Source organism: Homarus americanus, unplaced genomic scaffold (genome assembly GCF_018991925.1).
Source record: "Homarus americanus isolate GMGI-L3 unplaced genomic scaffold, GMGI_Hamer_2.0 scaffold56333, whole genome shotgun sequence".
Lineage (NCBI taxonomy): Eukaryota > Metazoa > Arthropoda > Malacostraca > Decapoda > Nephropidae > Homarus > Homarus americanus.
The window spans coordinates 11,681,557-11,703,797 of record NW_024734940.1 but is presented as its reverse complement, the minus strand read 5'-3'; the positions used below and the strand labels follow the sequence as shown (position 1 = coordinate 11,703,797).

Here is a 22,241-nt window from a genome sequence, read left to right as displayed (position 1 = left end):
ATTATTATTAGTAGTAGTAGTAGTAGTATAAATATAATAATAATAATAATAATAATAATAATAATAATAATAATAATAATAATAATAACAGTATCATTATAATTATTAGTCACTGTTCACATTATAATTTCAACAAGAATTATGAGTTTTGGAGAGAGACATGACCTAAATTATGTTTAGTAGGAGGAGTGTATTTGGTGTCTGTACCTAAAGTGCGCACACACACACACACACACACACACACACACACACACTCTCTCTCTCTTCACAAAAAACTCACACTTTCCCGCCATCAGTTCTCACACACATAATAAAACTCACTGTTAAAACCCAAAATTTCAACATACTGTAGACGTTTGTGAAATAATCTTAATCCATTTACAATAAAAAATCTTTAAAAAATAATTAATTACATCGTGTGTGTGGTGTGTGTGTGTGTGTGTGTGTGTGTGTGTGTGAACTAGGTTATTATTGCAGGTCGTTCTTGCAATGTTACACTGACCGATTTAATTCGACTGCTATATATATATGCCGAGAAAAAATCAATTGTTGTTTTAAAATTACAATTACTTACTCTTTATGACGTGAGAGAATTAATGAGCTTGTTATTAAATATTGTCGCGTGTTTGTTGTTGTCAGTGGTTGGCCAGGTGACTTGATAATGGAAATATGATTCACCTGATGATTGACCACCCTAATGATACCTGGGCGTTAGGTTAGACTAAGTTAGGATAGGGTAGGTTAGGGTAGGTTAGGGTAGGGTAAGTTAAGGTAGGTTAGGGTAGGTTAGGGTAGGTTAAGGTAGGTTAGGGTAGGTTAAGGTAGGTTAAGGTAGGTTAGGGTAGGTTAAGGTAGGTTAGGTTACGTTAAATGAAGTTAGGGAAGGTTGAGTTAGGTTAGCGTTAGGGTAGTTAATCTTCGGTTTAGGTTAGGTTAGGTTAAGGTGGTTAGGTTAGGTTAGGTTAAGGTGGTTAATCTTCAAGTGATCCGAAAACAGTTGCGGTGGTTGATGCCATAATTATATTTCACTGGTGCCTTAACAACCGGACAGCTAAATTGGTGAGCCACGAAGCCTCAGAAGCCACCACACCGCCATGAATACAGTAATTATAGCCAGATAAAAACATTCTCCCTCCAATTACAGTAAAGTGTTGTAAATTACAGCGGAGACCTAACACAAGGGTTAACACGGTGACCTAGACAAGATGATTACTGCAGCTTGTTAGAGGTCATCAGCTAACGGCCTGTGGTTCATGTGTGTGATGATGGTTATGTTGTATATGAGGATTAGTTGTGGTGTGTTGCTTGTTATGTGTGGTTAGGTTAGATGGCGTTAGGTTAGGTCTTCGAACCACCGAACCCTGGAATGAGTGAACCTTTGAACCCATTAAACCCCTGATCACTGCACAGAGGAGAACTGTGCGGTGACCCAAGTGATAACGTTGGTAACATGTTCATATTACCACCATGCTATGTGAACTATTCCAGATGGTAGTAAATGTTACATAATACTTCCTTGAGACAAATGGACGCCAGTATATATCAGGTACCTCTAAGACAACTCAGCCATGTTCATGTTGTTATTATTGACTCTTTATCTGTGTGTGTCTGTTAAAATAAACTGTTTCAACACCATACAGCAAGAGACATAACAAGATCGTTACGCGAGGCAGGAACGAACTACCTTACAGCTGCAACCTAACAAGCACCAGGTCGTCACCGCGGGATAATGGCAGAGAAACAACAGCATGGTAGTTCATCACCATTACCAAACCTTAACGACCACAGCGGCACGACACACACACACACACACACACACACACACACACACACACACACACACACATATACTGTACATGAAAGGGAGAGAGATGAGAGAGATAATGATAAAATGAGAGAAAGAAAAGAGATATTGAGAGACAATGTGAGAAAGCAGAGCAAGGACAGATAATGAGAGAGAGAGAGAGAGAGAGAAGACCCGATCAAATGTTATCACCAGCACCACACTCAGGGAGGAACCACCTTGTTTACACACGGTGAAAGATGGAGAGAGGCGGTGAGAGACGAGGCACTTCACCTACTTTCTCTCTCCTTCCTCAGACTCCATTACTAACAGCGTCTCTATAATGTCACCAATTATGAATGGAAATGGAGGATGATTATTACCATTTCCTTGAATTATATAACCGATTTAATTTCAGACTATCAGTAAAATGATTCACCTGACGATTTAACTCCGTCCCGATAGTTTACTTCACCTCAATCATCGTCATCAACGGGTTAAATTGGAATGAATCCGAATTCGTGTTTATTTATGAACTTAAGTGACTCCGGGTTCATGTTTTAGATTCGAACTTAAGTGACTCCGGGTTCATGTTTTAGATTCGAACTTAAGTGACTCCGGGTTCATGTTTTAGATTCGAACTTGAGTGACTCCGGGTTCATGTTTTAGATCCGAACTTAAGTGACTCCGGGTTCATGTTTTAGATTCGAACTTAAGTGACTCCGGGTTCATGTTTTAGATTCGAACTTAAGTGACTCCGGGTTCATGTTTTAGATTCGTCTCATGACCTGGTTCGGCGTTTTAGATTCGAACTTAAGTGACCTGGTTCATGTTTTAGATCTCGAACTTATGACTCCGGGTTCATAGTTTTAGATTCGAACTATGACCTGGTTCATGTTTTAGATTCGAACTTAAGTGACTCCGGGTTCATGTTTTAGATTCGAACTTAAGTGACTCCGGGTTCATGTTTTAGATTCGAACTTAAGTGACTCCGGGTTCATGTTATGTGTAAGAGCATAAGTGACTCCGGGTTCATGTTTTAGATTCGAACTTAAGTGACTCCGGGTTCATGTTTTAGATTCGAACTTAAGTGACTCCGGGTTCATGTTTTAGATTCGAACTTAAGTGACTCCGGGTTCATGTTTTAGATTCGAACTTAAGTGACTCCGGGTTCGTGTTTTAGATTCGAACTTATGACCTGCTCATGTTTTAGATTCGAACTAAGTGACTCCGGGTTCATGTTTTAGATTCGAACTTAAGTGACTCCGGGTTCATGTTTTAGATTCGAACTTAAGTGACTCCGGGTTCATGTTTTAGATTCGAACTTAAGTGACTCCGGGTTCATGTTTTAGATTCGAACTTAAGTGACTCCGGGTTCGTGTTGTGTACTAACTCTGGTCTCCCACTAAAGCCTTACATGTCATAAGTCTTCACACGTAGACATTATTGTAAACTTCTTTCTATTCACACATCGAAAATCTATAACACAAATACGAGTACAATAAAATAATCATGTAAAACTCTTATAATTTAAGTATGGTATCTAGAACACATTAAATGAAGACGCCTCGAGGAATATAATTTTATAGATCATTTGACAAAAACTAACGCCAATTTCTGATACTCCCTCGACATTTAGGCTTCCATGTGCGAATCAGACCAATAAGATAACAGCATCGGTTTGACGTCAGAAGACATCATCACTTTAGACCAATCAAACGCAATTGTCATTTTGACGTCATAGGAAACCGTCTACAACTGACCAATCACACACCATCTACACGGCTCTCCTTGATGACGTAGTGGTAAACAACACGGGAACTATAGATTATTTGACCTCATCTCAACTTGTCGTAAAATATTATTGAACACAAATAAAAGATTGATAACGAAATGATCGGTAGACAGAGAATAATAAACTATGGGTTGGACAATAAAGGAGATTAGAAGACGAAAGTATACGGGATTGTAAGTTAGTATGATGATTGGGTGAAAAATACGAGAAATATATTATCACAGGATTGGTTGATTGATTATTTGACAGAGAGATCAGCATTAATCACCTGAACTACTAATTATACATGGCCATCACAGGTGTCCAGAAGCGACACCTACCTGCGGGCGGGGCATATCGATCACCCCTTCCCCTCTCGTCAACGGTGCACCTGTGTGGTCTAGCAGGTGTGGTATGGCCCTACAGGTGTGGTCTAGCAGGTGTGGTATGGCCCTACAGGTGTGGTCTAGCAGGTGTGGTATGGCCCTACAGGTGTGGTATGGCCCTACAGGTGTGGTATGGCCCTACAGGTGTGGTCTAGCAGGTGTGGTATGGCCCTACAGGTGTGGTATGGCCCTACAGGTGTGTTGTTTATGTACACTTGTAGGAGCATAACTTTCAAATCTCAGAACGGGAGGTTGATGTTTTACTATAAATAATTTAGTCACAAATGTATATCTTTGCTGGACATTTATATCTGGGTCATGTAAGAGGCCATAAGAGGTCATAGGTCATCAGGACCGTCAAAGGTGAGTGACCAAAATCATCATGAGTGAATAGTTCATTGTACTCTAGGGATTAAGTCATCGGTCTCAAAGGATTAAGTCATCGTACTCTAGGGATTAAGTCATCGGTCTCAAAGGATTAAGTCATTGTACTCTAGGTATTAAGTCATTGTACTCTAGGGATTAAGTCATTGTACTCTAGGTATTAAGTCATTGTACTCTAGGGATTAAGTCATTGTACTCTAGGTATTAAGTCATTGTACTCTAGGGATTAAGTCATCGTACTCATGGAGAACTGTCGAGGTTCTACCAACAACATTAAATACAGGGACTACAGAACTAAATTATTTATAATAGTAAAAAAAAACTAACCTACCTTTTCTAACACACACACACACACACACACACAGGACACACACATACACACAAACATAGGACCTTTATGCATACACAAGACCTAAACATACAAGTAATTCATGTTACCCAAATTTACGTCCTCAACAAAACTCTTTCAACCATTTCCATTAATTAATAAAAATATATTCTTCATAGTTCATCAAGGAATATAAAGCAAATCTTGTCCAAGAGGGTAGAGTGTTAGAAAAACGTATCTGTGTTATTCATATTGGAGATGCCTAAAACATTCTCTCTAGACACATCAAAGAAAACGGTCCTGTCTCAGCGTAAGCTAATGCATTCATGCCTCCCACAAACACTTACATTAACTCGCTTTCTTATGTCATTTACGAGTTGTGTGTGTGTGTGTGTGTGTGTGTGTGTGTGTGTGTGTGTGTGTGTGTGTGTAAATTCCATCACTAATACACAGATGTTCTTGAATGCAAGTCAGCCAATCCCACACACCACTTTCAGGTCACTCACCAAATTCTCTCCTCTCCAATACTTTCATAGTTTACCTTTACAAACAATATGGAATAAAAACAAACAATAATTTACACAGAGAAAACAAAGAATACATATACACAGTACAAGCTCCCCAAACAGGGCCGGATTCAGGAGTGGGCAAAGTGGGCAGCTGCCCAGGGGCCTCCACAATCTGGGGGCCTCCACATATCAGGGCTGGTCGACTTGAAACCACATGAATGACTCCAGTCATGTCTCACTTTTGTGTGTTGGGAATTTGTACACTATCAATAAATATACAGTTAATTAAAAATTTCTCAATGTTCTAATTTCCTCAGTATAACTGCATATGGCTTCAAAATTCTCCAAAGAAGTGTTCAAATTTCAAAATTTTCCCGGGGGGCTTGTAGTGGATTTCTCCCCTACAAACGCTGTTTGTCGCTGAGTAGCCGACCCCACGAATTCCCCAGTGTATGCCTCGTGGTCTAGGTCAACCAGCGCCGCCCACGGAGCGGGGGTCAACTACTAAGCCACGCCAATCCCCGCTATTTAAGACCTGACCTCGTGGTGACCTGCCTCTTTCTACCTACACCAACCAGCCAGCAACACCTCCTCCTCCTCCGCCTGCCTGGCGGTCCTCGCTCCCGCCGGCGAGCATGACGACCCACAAGCTGTCCTCCTCTGAGCACCCTCACCAACCAGCTCTCTCTACTCAACGCTTGCAAACAACTCATACCCCACAGACTTACAGCGCCCCTCGGAACTCCCAGATGTTTAGGCTCGCTTCACTCGCCACCCCACCCTCTTGGGTAGTTATAATGAGGGGGGCCTCCACAAAGAGGCTGCCCATGGGCCTCCACAGGTCTAAATCCGGCACTGTCCCCAAAACATGCAAACAACGTATACAATGCGAGTTAGTTTAGTTATCAGAAGCGAACTCACTGTCACACACACACTTGGCCTTCACTTTACAACAAGAAAAACAACAAAAGAGCATCGCTGAGGAAGTATCTACGACATTCGATCCTCTGCCAATATCCAATACCACTTGGCTTTCTGGCGTTCATACAAAAAAATAAACACGCGGGAAGTCATTACGAAAGAACACACAACATAACTACGATAATAAAGTAATGAAGAATAGAGAAATATTACGAAAGGGTGAATAAGAAACTTGATAATAATAAATAAAGACAAAATTAGAATATTGACGTATTGGAAAATAAACGACGCACATAAAGTCATAGAAATTAAGTAATAATCAATGAAAGTGAATATTAGGTAAAATTACGTACAGTAGATATGCAAATTAAGGGGAAGAGATTCAGTAATATTGTATTGATGTTATAATGCATTACTGTTGTATAAGACCTTTAAACAGGTATTCTAGGTTAGGTTAGGTTAGGTTAGTATAGGATGAGAGGGAGAGAGAGAGAGAGGGAGACAACGAGGGGGAGAGGGAAGGAAGGAAGAGAGAGAAAGTGTGGGTTATTGGTGTGTGTGTGTGTGAGTAATGCCTTCCTCTGTGTATGTATGAGTGTCCGTGAATATGTTTTAATGTGTGTGTGCCTGTGTACGTGTTTACATCAACGTGGACATGTGTGTGTTTGTGTCGATCATATTTCTCTTTTTTTTACGGCAGCTACCCCCCACTCCTAGGACACGCCCCTACCCCCACGAAGACCAATTCATGAACATAACCCATGACTCACTCACACACACCCGCCGATTACAATACTCTCCTCCAATAACCAACATTATCACATAACGAATTCAAACATCAATTTATTAACCCCATTTTTTACTTTAGTGGTATATATATAAATTACATTGTTTGTATTAGAGCTGTAGTTAAGTGATTACAATGGTAAGTTAACATTGGTGCTACAGGACAGGTACCATTGTTACTGTACAGATGGCAGGTTTAATTGCTCCATTACCTGTATTATTATGCATGGTAGCTGTCTGTCTGTCTCTATCCATCTATTCATCCACCAATTTATCTATTATCACACATCTATATAAGACGTATGTATGTATGTATGTATGTATGTATGTATGTATGTATGTATGACACGTGTACATAAAGCGTGTGAGTATATAGCGACCTAGTTCATATTGCTTCATACCTCCGTTTATCATCCTGTCCGTCTCTCCGGATGTTTCATGAGCGTGTGTGTGTGTGTGTGTCAAGGGTTATGCAATGTGTTATGTAGCAATACGTCTCTGGAGCTGTAACGATCACTGTATTATTATTATTGTTATATACGTACACGCATACACACACGTACATATATTGAATTATATGCAAATACATGCACACACATACATAAACGCACACATAATCATATCATCTCACACACACACACATACACGCACACACACACACGCGCACACACACACACATACACGCACACACACACACATACACACACATACACCCGCGTACACACACACAAGTTCATGAAATAACAGTAACAATTTCGTGTTGTGAATATTTAGCTCATGAAACACCAAAGTTGTCTGTGTGTTTGTGAGGATCGTCACCCAATGTGGAGTGTGGCGAGCAGAGCTATCATCGCCACTTAGACTGTAGTGTGGCGAGCAGTTAACATCACCGCTTAGTGCGTGTGGCGAGCAGAGATAACACGTGTGGGGACCCCTTTACCTTCACACTGGTAGAGGTAGAAGTAGACGCTGAGGGCCCCTGGAAGACTGACTGACTGGTGGTGGTGTTGACAGTATCTACAGAAAGCAGTAACACTTCGGCTTTGTCTACTTTAGGATGTAGGTCTCCGTCAGGCGCCTCCGTCTTTGTGGGGAGGTGGTCCGCCATCGTACACAGATAGTGGCTTTAAAACGTAATACCCAGGAGACGAGCGAAGTGTAAGTTAACAACAGATGAGGCGTGATGCTCGATGGACCGGAGGGGTGAAACGTCAGTGTGTTGTCACGTCTGAGGCCAAACTAGCTAGCAGACACACCTACCGCTGGCCCACCACGACCACTGAAGGTGGCGCTTCAACACGACCTTCCTCTTCACCTTCCATGCACCCGTTAATCGTCGCCTTAATCCCCGCTCTCAACTACCGCCTGGAACCTTCCCATACCTATACCTCGTAAATATTGTGTCACCCTCCACCACGAATGGATGACGAGAGAGAGAGAGAGAGAGAGAGAGAGAGAGAGAGAGTTAAAAACATTTATCTTGCTCACTTAAGACGAGTTGGCTGATTGCCTCAACATTTCGTCTGCTCTGTCCACACTAACAACTTAATAACCAACACCTGAAGCTTTACCTGAGGTTGTACTGTGTTAGTGAGTGGCCAGGGTGAAAGAAGGGGGGGAGGGCCAGGGTGTGGGGGGCAGGGCCAGGGCCAGGGTGGGGGGGCAGGGCCAGGGTGGGGGGGGGCCAGGGGGGGGGGGGCAGGGCCAGGGTGGAGTGGCAGGGGGGTGTGGGGGGCAGGGCCAGGGTGGGGGGCAGGGCCAGGGTGGGGGCAGGGCCAGGGGTGGGGGGGCAGGGCCAGGGGTGGGGGGGGGCAGGGCCAGGGGTGGGGGAGGCCAGGCCAGGGGTGGGGAGGGCAGGGCCAGGGTGGGGAGGGCAGGGCCAGGTGGGGGAAGGGACAGGGTGTGGGGGGCAGGGCCAGGGTGGGGGGGAAGGGACAGGGTGTGGGGGCAGTGGGGGGCAGGGCCAGGGTGGGGGCAGGGCCAGGGGGGAAGGGACACAGGGTGGGGGCAGGGCCAGGGGGGGCAGGGGCCAGGGTGGGGGAAGGGACAGGGGTGTGGGGGGGCAGGGCCAGGGGTGGGGGGAAGGGACAGGGTGTGGGGGCAGGGCAGGGCCAGGGTGGAAGGGAAGGGCCAGGGGTGGGGAGCAGGGTGGGGGGCAGGGCCAGGAGGGGGGAGGGCAGGGCCAGGGTGGGGGAGGCAGGGCCAGGTGTGGGGGCAGGGCCAGGGTGGGGGAAGGGGGGGGGAAGGAGGGTGGGGGCAGGGCCAGGGTGGGGGGCAGGGCCAGTGGGGGAAGGGCCAGGGTGGGGGGAAGGGGGCCAGGGTGGGGGAAGGGCCAGGTGGGGACAGGGCCAGGAAGGGGGCAGGGCCAGGGTGGGGACCAGGGCCAGGGTGTGGGGGGGGGCAGGGTCAGTGTTAGGGCTGGGGGGCTGCCAGGGCCTACCGTCACCAGGAGAGCTTCACCGAGGCTTCCTCTTGACCGCTTTACACTGACCTGCTTCTGTAGTGAAGTGAATGTCTTTGAAGTGATCTTAATGATAAAGCTTTACATTGTTATAACCACTACTACTATCATTACTACTATCACACCACACCACTACTACTAATACTACTCCTACTAACACTAGTACTAATAACGCTACCACACTTTTTCATAAGGTGGCCTCCAGGCTCCCCCAATAGCCATACCTTCGCCACCACTTTATTACATTAATATTAAATATCCTAATACAAAAGTAGCTACCCTAGCTGTGTTAGTTAAGCCGCAGATCTATCCGGCATTCAGTGACTGTTGCCTCATAGTCAATATCTGTTGTCGGCTTTGGGGCCAAATATCTCGCTCCTCTGAGACAAGGTTAATGCAGACCTAAGCAGAGAGAAGGATAGTCGACATCTTAACCTAAAAAAAGCAAATTAACTTCTGGGTTACTACTATTTACTAGCACCACTACTACTACTACTACTACTATTAACACTACAACTAATACTATCCCTACCACGTATAGACCTCTAGGTGGGATGAGCATTAGGTAAGTTAGGTCAATATATGAACATTTATCACTGTACTGAACCAATGAAAATTATTTTGGTTATTCTTACACGATAAATAAATGTAAAAAGCTGGATAAATAAACTTTAAAATAATCACAATTAAAAACCTAAATGCTACATTATCTAGTAATCTGATAAAGGATAAAATAAACAAAGAAAGTAGAAATGAGTTAAATTTGTGTAATTATCAGGTTTTTTATTTAGGCTCGTAGCGGCATCAGTTTAGGCTCGTGGCTCCACCATGTAAACAAGAGTGAAGGAGAAGCCGCGGGAACTGATACACAACCTGGCCTCTGATGACTTGGTCTTGCTCTAACTAATTCTGGCAACTAATATAACTCATTTTTAGGTATAAACATTTCTCATGAGTTTATATATATTGAGAAACATTAATATACATCCTCAAATATATGGTTAAGAGTCAGTGAGTAAACAAATATTAGTTTGGGACGTTACAATGAGGAGATACGATATTTTTTAAAATTCATTTGTGTTTTGATGGTATATTAACATTGACAGCTGAGACTATGTGGTGTTATTTACTCAGGTGAAGGTGTAGGTGAAGGGTATCACCTTATTAATAGGGTATTTTGGGTAAATGTTTATGATATACACTAAAAGCTGCGTCTGGTTGATATAAGCTTGACGTCGTTATTTAGGCTGTTATTTACACTCTCTCTTTGTCATTATAAACCCATGTGAACAATTATCACTATTTAAATCATTAATAGTTACCACTAATGTAAAATTTCTCAAACAAAATTACCAAACATTTCAGAAACAAATTTGAACTTGGAATATACTTATAAATATGGAATAAAGTTTTTGAATTATGAGTGAATTTTTTCATTGAGAAATTTAGCCATGGTGCGTCTTAAACTGCAGCAAAATGTACAGTACATCGCGTGAATGTGAATGCTGTGCGTCCTCTTATGAGTTAAACAAAAAATAATTACCGAGGATCGTCCGCCAATGCACCGTAGAAGTTGCCATTAGAGAATAGCAGCTAACCGACACAAGCACGGAAGAATGGCCTTAAAACATCGACGATAATGTCACAGGAAGTAATTGTGTCATCGTCTGGTTCTAAGTTGCCACATGAGGTCAGTGTTATATTAATTATTGTGTGTTCTTATAATATTTTCCCTGACTTAAGCTTTAACTCTCAACAGACTGATGCAGTAGAGAGATGGCAAGACAAGCGCCCTGGACTCACAACAACATGAACATTGACGTGATCGATATTGCGTCCGATAACGTGAACATTGACTTGGTCGATATTGGGTCCGATAACGTGAACATTGACTTGGTCGATATTGGGTCCGATAACGTGAACATTGACTTGGTCGATATTGGGTCCGATAGTACTGACGAGGTGGAGAGCGAAGATGTGGAATCCATCGCTACAGACTTGTCAACAGATCTGAACAATGAAGGTGGTGAGTGTTGAGGTGACATGATGATTAGATCCCATCCCCTCTCCCAGTTTATTTCACTTTGAGATTAACCTAACCAAACTTAACATAACCTATCCTAATATAACATAATCTAACCTTACCTGACGTAACATATTCTAACATAATTTAACCCTAACCTAACAGAACCTAACCTAACTTAATCTAATCCAATGTAACCTAATCCTCTCCCAGATAGATTTAGGATATTTTATCATCAGTTAAATATGTTAGGGAGATAATCTTCAAGTAATGTGGTAAATTTAACTGCTCCTGTATCTCTCAACATATCCTATATCCAATTTGCCAAACTCACTAGTAAAGCTTGAATATATTTGTGGTCAGAATTGTTAAGCTGGGAAAGCTTTATCAAACACTTGTGTGGTATTTTTGGAAAGTATTGTACAATTTTGTTCTCTGTTTACATTTAAAAATAAAAGCTGATAATTTTAACTCAAATGATTTTTTGGGATGAATTTCTAATACTCTGTGTATGTATGTATGTGTAAACTCCATCAGTAGGAAGGAAGTGTGTGCATGTGTATAATGTTGTAAGTGACACATAGGTTATGCATACATTATGTTGTGCTGTTGTGTACTTTCCCAGGTAACAGTAATAGTGGAGGAGACGTCGGGGAACGCCAACGAGAACAAAATGAAGAAGTTAGTATGATTTATCTTCTGTATTTCCATCATATTGAAGGTGACAGTAATACAGAAAGGTTTTGTATTGGCACCTGAAGGGAATACAGTACTGAAATTGGAAACTTTAAATGCATTTCTTGTGTAATTTTTTGCTGTATGCCAATTGGTTAGGTCTTAAGGGCTGGGCTTAGTTATTACTGGTAACTATGCCTTAAGGTCGAAGACTAATGCGCAAAATTGGAACTTGAATCGTCCACCGATGATGGCTACCGTCCCTATAGCTAACTTCCACTGATAATGGCTGCTGTTTTTTAAGAATGAAACTTTTTTTTCTGTTTAACTAACTTGCTCATGTAATTCTCACCCCAGGAGTCAAGCCTAAGTCCAATACTGGGAGAACGGAGAACACAAGACAGCAGCATCGGCCTACACATAGGGGCGGAAGCCAGAGGCAGCCGGGGAGCGATGAGTTTGGTGATCATCGATGATGATTCTGAGGTGTAGCATAGTATAGTATAAGTTTTGTTCCATGATCATAATTTGTTCCATCCCAGTACTTACAAATTGTACCATACCAATACTCATAATTTATTCCATCCTGGTGGTACTTATAATTTGCTCTATGATCATAATAGTAACACATAAATTTGGAACTATTAGAGTAAAACCTCCACTTGATGGGCTATGTGGAGAAGAAAGTCCATTATGTCGAGGGTCCGTCGGATGTGAAATCTCCACCTAACGAACTATTTAGTTCATTATATGAAAGAACATACCAGTAAGCTTGTGTCATTCAGCTCAATACGTAGCTAAAATATAACGATCATTTGTTTTGTTCTTATATCTAAGGTTCTATCTTTTACCTCAATACTGTACATGTTTGTTATCCAAAGCTAAGACATGGTGTTGGTGGTACAGCAGTAATCTGTATGTCTCTTGGGTTCAGTCCCCAGATGTGGGAGGGTCTTATCTGGAATACTTTCATAATGTATTCATATTAGTATTCAGAGGCAAAAACTATTTATATTCATAGACATTTGATGTAAATTCGTATTTAGAAACTGAACTCCTGTATTCACTCCCTTGCTGGTGAAATGATAACTAAATTAAACAAAATATAAATATCTAATGCAAGATATACATTTTTCTGCTGCAAGAAAAATCCAGACCCGTACAGTACTCCATCTGCCTATAACCGAGTGTTTGGTGTCAGGATATGAGCGGTGGTCATAAATTGTCACTGTTTGTAATTCATTTCCCACTCAATAATTTCACTCAATTTACTGTAACAATCATTTGGTTTTCATCAATGTTTGAAATTATTAAGTTACAAACTTTAAAAAACAACAACTATAGTACTGTATATTACAGAGTCCGTCTGAGGAACAAAGCATGAGCTTTGAGCTGATCCGTACCCCACCTGACCTCCGGATAGAGATGCCAGAGGAACCACCAGATATCTCATCCGCTCACCCTAGCCAGTCAACAGCCCCCTCCCTAGAGCCACAGTTGGCCGGTCCAGCACAAGTTCAGGAGACCAACGTGGCTTCAGCTGAGGCTAGACAACCACAGGAACCTCCTCCAGCTAGTGAACCAAATATCCAAGCTGGACCATCGCACCAGGTGACTCCAGAGAAAGCCAAACCAGGTAAAAATTATTAGATTGTTTGCATGTGTTACCAAATTTGTCGTCGGTCTGATACATAATCCGTGGCACAAAATTATTATATACACGTGTGAGTAAATGACGACGAGTGTTTGTTATGACGGTACAGTACGTAGGTTTTTTTAACTACAGTACAGATTAAAGCATAGTTCTGTATGACCGAGTTTTTTCAGTAATGGCTAATAATGCTTTATTCAATGATAAAGGTGAAAGACTATGTCCACAGGATGATTCTAATTTATGGAAGTGTCAGGAATAAAATATGTACTGTACTGGCAGAACTATATTATTATTTATTATTTTACTAAATTATTGTCACCCATCAGCGTACTTTATTCATCCAGTGTTAGAAATAGAAGGAACAAACATTAATGATAAAGAAAGTCTGAGAGAGACGGCGTCGGGTCATTTATGTTCATGTGGTGGATGGATTTTTTTGGAGTATGTTAAAATTATCTTGTAGCAGAGGAGGAGATGAATGCACTGTGGTAGATGTACAGTATTACCAATTTGTTTAACATCATCACTCAAGGACTTCCCTTTATAAACATTAGAAAAGGTTGTAGATGATAATAGGTCATAGGGATGATGATAATAATTAAGATGCTCTCATATCAGCTGCACACACACACACACACACAGCCTGAGTGTCATGATTAATTCAATTCCACTGTATTACAAACTCATTTAGGTAAAGACTATTTCCATGTATTAGAGGAAGATTATTGCTTACTAGACCATGAGCTGGAGTCACATAATTATATAATGTCTCTACCTTACAGCTCCTTCACCACAGTCAGATGAAGACGGTCAGATCTGTCCGATATGTTTTGAACCGTGGAGCAACTCGGGGGACCACCACCTCTCATCTCTTAAGTGTGGACATTTGTTTGGGTATTCGTGTATTGATCGATGGGTTAAGGGTAAAGGGGCGAGATGCCCTCAGTGTAATGGTAAAGCCATGAAGAAAGACATTAGGGTGTTGTATGCGAACGCTCTCACAGCGCTGGATACATCGGAGAGAGATAGGGTGATGAAGGACTTACAAGCTGAGAGAAAGTTAAGGAAGAAGTTAGAGTTTGAACACACGAAAACAAAACTGTCGTTCAATCTCCAAATGCAAGAGTTGACAAAACTTCACGAAGAATTAAGATTGTTGAAGAACACTACGGCTCTTAACAGTTGCTCTATGGGGGTGACTCTATCTCAGAGTGGTGGAGGAAATTCTCAGAGAGAAATGAGATTGGTTATGCATTCTATTTTTGAGATCAGCAAGGATGGCGGGTGTCGGGTGATGGTGTTTAACGATTGGCTCAAAATGCTGTTGCTGTCGATGCCGAGTCAGGTGGCAATGTTTCCCGGATATGGCGTCAAGAAGTTAAATATGACCGACATGAAGACCGACAGGTTTGTGCCTCTCCATCAAAAGCAGATCAGGGACTTGGCCTTTAATCCAGCAAAAAATGATTTGCTTCTTTCTGTTGGGATGGACAAAAAGGTCAAACTAACAAACATGTCGAGTAACGCTCTCGTGGTCTCATACACTGCAGAATCTCCTCTGTGGTGTTGTTGCTGGAACACCGACGACGCTAATCAATTTTACGTCGGCACGGCAAGGGGCCGCGTGGTGCAGTACGACACTCGCAACACAGCGGGTCCTCATAGAACTATAACAGTGGTTGGCCTCGGCCCGGTAGTCTCCATGTGTTATGTGTCCAGTAAAAGTAACGCTAATTGTAACTTTAACACTCCGGGACTGATCGTGGCGAGGCTACAGTCCTGTTACTTCGTGGAGTTGAAGGACGACACAACACGAGATCACCAGCTGCCGCTCGAGGGCCCGTTTACTTCTGTCTCGCTGGAAGAAAAGACCAAGCACATTTTAGTGTCGTGTCGGCCTTGTCAAAAATATCCTCACGCACGGCATTTATTTTGCGCCCTTGAGAAAGTCAATTCCATTAATGATGATGGTTTCATGAGTCATAGTTTCACAGCAAATATAGTGTTTGAACTTCGGGGTGGCACAACTCAGAGGGTCCTCTCTCGCTCGTGCATAATTTCCAGTCCAGACGGAGATAATATAGCCTGTGCCGGCGATGAGTCCACCCAGAGCACGTGTTTGTGGGACCTGTCTAGCGGTAAGCCTGTACAGCAACTTAAAGGTATGGACACAGTTATAGATATTCTCCCAGTTAAAAGTCATGAAAATGTTTACTTAAGTTTACTAACGGAGAAAACTGTAAAATTTTATATGTGGGCTGATCAATTGTAGAGTAAACAGAGTACCTATATACTGTACAGTATTAGAGAGGATCCCATCCCTTACAATGGTCTTCTTATAAGTGTATATGTATTTAATATACAGTACAGTCGATCAATAACTATCTATTCTTGGGGGGTTGATTAATTCCAGAATGAACACTGTGACTCCTGTTGTCTCGGTAGGGTTGTCAAAATCCTTCATCCGTTGTGTCATATTTTTCAACACAACTTTGTAAGGATAGTTTTTGATCAACTGTACAGTAAATTTCACAGTAATTTATAAGATGTCTTCTTTCTTACTTTCTTTTATTGTGAAATACATCAGTAAGTAAAGTGTAAAGAAAAATATTTACAAACTTTTACAATACCCTTAATTGTATATACAGGGTGTCTAAAAAAACAAACAAAATTATGCACACTGCCACACAGATTTTCAGGGAGATTGGATAAATCCTTCCATCACAACAGCAACATTTTCTTCACATGTGGGAGACCTCACACATCAACAAGTGAGGACACTGTTACCAATGCAAACATTCACAAAAATCTGTCGAGCATTGTGTGTATTACATTTTTCCGAGACCCACTGTGGTACTGTACAGTATACGTATGTCTGTAATGTCTCAGAATTTACAATGTTTGGGACCAAAGCTGATTGTGCAAGAGTGAAGTTTGTAGTCAACTGTACCCTCCCTCCTCCAGTCAACTGTACCTTCCTTCCTCCAGTCAACTGTACCCTACCTCCTCCATAAATTATAGTTTGGCAGCAGGAAGATTTATTTTTCATTTCCTTGTACAGTGGTCCCTCGGTTAATGAACACAATTCGTTCCAGAAAGTTGTTCGTTAACCGAAACCATTGTTTCAATGGGATTTTGGGTAATTGGTTCCAGTTCACCGAAAATTACATACAAACTAAAAATAAATGCAGTAAAGTACACTTACTTTGAGGTGTGTGCATGTAGAAGGCTCCTGGTTGATGATGATGATGATGATGATGGGAATTAGAATGGGGATGGAGGAGAAGGCATTAGGGTGGAAGAGAAGTCACCCCACATTTCACCCATAAAATTTTAGTTCACTTTGTGTAATTCAAGATTATTTTCTTTAAATCAACACTGCACTGCATTATATATTGTCAATATGTAAAATAAACTTCAGAATGACCAATAATTGTACTGTAAAAACGTTAAAATAGTTTATGTTCAAGAGAGTCTCAAGCAAGAAGCTTCCTCCAATGAGCAGGGACACACACTGACGCCATTTTGGGTGAGTCAAGTGGCTGTTTGGTGCGCTAAAAACTAGTTCCCTGTACTTCAATTACTGTATAGGAAATGTTATCCCTCCAGGTCTTAATTTTTGTTGATAACTTGAATAATGTAAATACTATAACAGGTGTCTCGTCATACCAACGTTCGTGATATGAAAGTTTGCTAATAAGAATTTCCTAAAGTAACCCCTCTTTTTGTGTTACGAAAACCTCCCCGGCTTATATATATTTGGGTCCCGGCAATTATTTAAATCACGCTCCCCCGGGAGTCAGCTGGGGCGGCCACATCCCCCCAGCACATTTCCTACCTGGCTGAGGTAGGAGTTATGTTATGGTTATTTTATAACTCATAATTTGGGAAGGTAATTTTTTTTCCAGTTACATTTACACAGACAAAATCTTACTTCAGAGTGTGGAAACAAAATATCATAAGGTCCAAAACATAAAGGGAATAAACATTTCTTCGTGTGCCTACAAAAGTTTGTAGGATAAGCTGGGAGGAGTTATGGCTGTTTTTCAACCCATAATTTCAGATAGATAACTTATACTTTACTTTACTTTTTTTACTCAGTTTCATGCACACACAATCCTACATATATGGGTAGTGTTAAAAAAAGTCAAATAAACCTCTATTTATTTGAGGTATGACATTGGGGGTTTTCTTGTCACTGGGAACTGAAGCCTATTTTTCCATTATGTTCTTTTATTCACTCTATAAAAATTTATTTACTGAATGGTTTTCAGGAACCTAACTCATTTATAAAGTGAGAGACACTTATATGTAAAAGAACCAGGTGCAATAATTTACTTTACAAACTTCTTTTGTATTACTGTATTTGTTAATTATCGTTCTTTAAGGAGACAATTTTTTCTCAAAATTATATGGATATTATTCTTTTGTACAGCTTTTCTTAATTACAATAAAAATACTTCACTGTTGAACAGTACCTTATATTGTACAGTACTTTATATATCCTCTTGTTACTTTGAGGTTCTGCAAGTGTCCAGAACACAAAATAAAACTTTTTAATAAGAGACAAATGTGAATGTTCCTGTTATTACTCCCACTATACTGAAGTCTGTTCACTCAAACATTGCACTTGAAGCCTAGAGTCAGTTAGTAACAAGGCAGCTGGTGGATGGACACCTAAAGAGTCACTTTGGTTCTTCAGTATTTAATATATTGTATTTATATTCTGATATTTTAAGGGATAATAACTACCTGTATACAGTAAACTCTTGTTATTCGCGACGGATAGGTTCCAAGAAATGGCTCGAATTGACAAAACCGCGAATAGCAACTTATATTACCTCAGTGCACTACTACTACCGTCATCCCCTCTTTAAAACTTATCTAATAATAAAACTTTCTTTGTCAGGGTCATCACTGACTTCTGTCTTTTACATTTAACTCCACAAGCATCACTAGCACTGACACTAGGCAATCTTTTAGGGGCCATTTCACACAGAAACACTAAAGTTTTGAGAGTACAACACGAGATACTGTGTGGGGTGACTCGTTGTGCTGTGGGAAAAGGCTTGCAAGCTAGCCACCATCTACCTCCCGCGAATAGTCGAAATTGCGAATAGTCAACTAGCAAATGGCAAGGGTCTATTGTACTGTGTTCTCATAATTTCTACACTTGGTGAAGTAAAAATGATCTTATGAAATGCTCTGGTAATATAAATACTATAAAGGGAACACAAACATGATGAACAAGTTCCAAGACATCAAACCTTCATCACCGCCACGTCATGCAGTGTGGTAGAGATCTCGTTCAGTTTTCGTCAGCTAAGTCATGTGTACGCCTGTACGGTGTTGTCAACTTATCTGTCAAATATTTGATTGATGAGGGGTAGAAATTGATGATGTGAAGTGTTTTGACCAAGTTAATAACCTGAAGCAGTTTGTGGAAAATTACAAGAGTGGTGAAGAATTTAGTAATCTGCCAACATAAAAAGTGGACCAGATACTTTGAAAAATCAAAGAACATTGAATGCCACTCAGAATTGCTAAGAATTGCACAATTCTTCTTTGCTATATCATCTCACAATGCAAATGTAGAAAGAGTTTTTCACTGATACAAAGTCAACAGACAAAGGAAAGGAACAAATTGAGTGTTGAAACAATGAAAGGCACTCTGACTGTACAGTACAACTTCCGTGAAACACCTTGCAGTGACTTCTATACCTTTCTAAAGAGCAATCAGCCAATACTGAAAAAGATCCGGTCTACAGAAAAGTATGCATGGGCACATCAAGTCTCACACACAGTGGGGGAAGAAGACTGCAGCTAAGGGAATGAAGATGTTCAGCCTTAAGCAAAGGTAATTTTTATATTATTTTTAAGATTTCTATACCATGTATGTTGTATATTAACCTACATTAAAAACACAATGCAATACAGTACACCGATACTGGTGTATATATATATATATATATATATATATATATATATATATATATATATATATATATATATATATATATATAATGCTATGCAAATATGCAAAAATTATCAAGGCTGCTTCAAGGTTACATAGCGCCAAAGTGTGTGCAGGAAGTCTTCGGGAACGTCCTCTTTTTTTAATGTTCAGATATGGCAACCCTAACTTATCACCCACAATATTTATAAGGTTAAAAATCTTTTCGTCTGCCTAGGATTCATACAGAAATGATGTAGTCATTTCTTGACTGCCATCTTGTTGGACCCGAAGGTTTTGCACCATACGGTATATTGGCCAGTTGAAGCCAGGCCATTGTAACATTAATAACTGTTTTCATTAAATTGTTTCCCGAGACAAAGGTGACTGACTTTAGTTAATAAATGAAAGGTAATTGACTCTTTTTGTTAATAAATAGTAGATATTTTATTCTTTAGTTAATAAATAGAAGGTAATTGACTAGAGTTAATTAATGGAAGGAATATTTTTCGAGGAGCTGTTACCAGATGAAGGGAACTTGCTGTGCTCACTAGTCAAGTTAAAGATAAGAAAATTAATTTGATGATTGAAGAAATGAATTAAATGATGACTGAAGAAAATGAAATAGAAAGAAAGGAACACATATCCTGAATGCTGTATGTACCATCAAAGATTTGGCCCCCTTCATTATAATGTCACTATTAATATTTGACTAACACCTGACTCTTTTATCCAGCAGAGAGAGAGAGCCGTCGTATCTAAGAGGTTAAATCGAGTGCATGCAGCGAGGAGTTTCTGTTATTATCCCCCATCCATAGTTATATGATCAAAGAATCTAATTTTTATTTTTTGTACATTTCAAATATTTATCTTGAAGTTTTTGCTTATCTTAGTACAGCTGTTTAAAAGACATTGAAAGTATAAAGTGAAATATAGACAGTTAATATAACCGAAGAACAAGGCGAACAAATGCTTAAATAACCACAAATCGGTGTATCCATGGCGAACGGTGGAGGCGCCGACAGACTACAGGTAAATTAAGGAATATCTAAGAAGGAAAAGTCATTAACACACCAGCAACAGTGCCACCTGTTACTGAGGGAGTATAACTAACCTTATTAGATATTCCTTGGTGTGAACAAGCGTCTCGTGGTTGTCAACTTCTCGGAGCTCGTGACGTCACTACACAACAGCACTTGGTCAGTGTTTATTGCAATTTGAAAATAGTGGTGATATAACTTTCCATCGCTGTCCGAAGGCTACAGAATAGAGAAGGTGGATACACTTGTGCAAGAGGAAGGACTTCAACAGAAAAATCCTCAAACCATCAACCAATTCCCTCCCATTGTTCACTGAAAAATTCCTACAGAATTGCATCGTCTTCAGCGCGGTAAACTAAAATTATCCATCTATAATAAATAAGAACCTAACGGCACCAATATATTTACCTGAAGAATAAATTAAATCACTTGAATAAATCGGAAATAAGACATACCGTAAATATGAAGAAGAGACTGTTGGTGTTAAGCTGATCAGTGATTAATAACAACAACAGACTCACATACCTTCTCCCGCCTCTGCTGTCTCTTAGCCACTGATTGGCTCGTTAGCCGCTTACGTCGCTGTTGGCAAGAACTGTACTGGGCAGGCACTGGCTCCAGTGTTGGTCAAGTCTGGTCTTGAAACAGCTCACACTTGGTGCCGTCACAGGTTGTTCCAGTAGTTTACAATTTTTATTCCGACTTTTTTTCCCTCACAGGCTTCTTCAACCGTAGACCTGTGAGCCGAGTGGGGCGGGCGGGCGTCCGCCAGATCCAGGTATGGAGTCCATACCTGGATCTGAGTAGTGTCCTCTGAGATGTTTATACTCCTCCCTTGCCTGTCGTCTATAGTATAAGCTTGGCAGCTGCAGGCGTTCTCATCTCCATAGGTAACCCATTTGCCGTGTAGTGCAGGCACCAGTCTGGTGGCCTCCTCTGGACATTTCAATCAACTGAGTCTCTAACATATCTCGGGGACCAGACGAGGTTACAGTACAACTCGACTGTTGACGAAACATGCCTGCCAACATTACTGATATACTCAAATTATAGTACAGTATAGTATAAAAATTCTTAAATTTTAACACATGTATTTCTAAGAATACTTTTCATATCAATAAAAAGGTTTAATTCAGAAAACATTACTTGGGAATATATAGACGAATTACTTCCCGGGATACAATAATGTAATAACTACCTTATTGAGTTGTTACCGGTGATTAGTAATAGATACAAAATGGAAGGGTAATATAAAAATATAGATAGGTAGACAGATACATATTTATAGATGTAGCCTATAGGTAGATGGATACAAATGTATAGATGGATAGTGAATGTTTTAATCGTATTATCTGTTATAATATCAAGGCCTCAACTGCTATTTTTCCTACATTCAGCCACCACCAATCTTTTCTCACATTTCCACCACAACTTGGTTTAGCAAGTGACATGCTTGGTATGCATGAACTCACTGTAGTAGATTTTTAAGCATAATTATAACTGTCAATAACTTCCATGGCAGTAGACGGAAAAAACAATCATCCCGACCGGTCTGCCCTACCGA

The 22,241-nt window shown here is 40.7% G+C and overlaps 2 protein-coding genes across 4 annotated transcripts in view; one reads left to right on the top strand and one right to left on the bottom strand.

Moving 5' to 3' along the window:
* The window catches only part of LOC121870661 (sodium- and chloride-dependent glycine transporter 1-like), an 85,770-nt gene extending 77,717 nt beyond the window's left edge, over positions 1–8,053 (bottom strand). Inside the window, exon 1 of the mRNA XM_042372546.1 lies at positions 7,812–8,053. Coding sequence (XP_042228480.1) covers positions 7,812–7,979 — 168 coding nt within the window. The 5' untranslated portion in view covers positions 7,980–8,053. The remainder of the gene's footprint in view (positions 1–7,811) is intronic.
* A 2,109-nt stretch (positions 8,054–10,162) lies between these two features.
* Positions 10,163–16,839, top strand: LOC121870659 (E3 ubiquitin-protein ligase RFWD3-like). Of its 3 annotated transcripts, XM_042372543.1 has the most exons (6): positions 10,163–10,268; positions 11,092–11,358; positions 11,981–12,036; positions 12,388–12,516; positions 13,390–13,666; positions 14,467–16,839. In XM_042372543.1, exons 2-6 carry the CDS (start codon positions 11,109–11,111, stop codon positions 15,954–15,956), a joined length of 2,202 nt encoding a protein of 733 aa, XP_042228477.1. In that variant the 5' UTR covers positions 10,163–10,268; positions 11,092–11,108; the 3' UTR covers positions 15,957–16,839. The 3 variants fall into 3 exon arrangements, with proteins under 3 accessions (XP_042228477.1, XP_042228478.1, XP_042228479.1); XM_042372544.1 differs by lacking the exon at positions 12,388–12,516; XM_042372545.1 differs by lacking the exons at positions 10,163–10,268; positions 11,981–12,036 and having other exon boundaries at positions 11,240–11,358.
* The last annotated feature ends 5,402 nt before the right edge of the window (positions 16,840–22,241 follow it).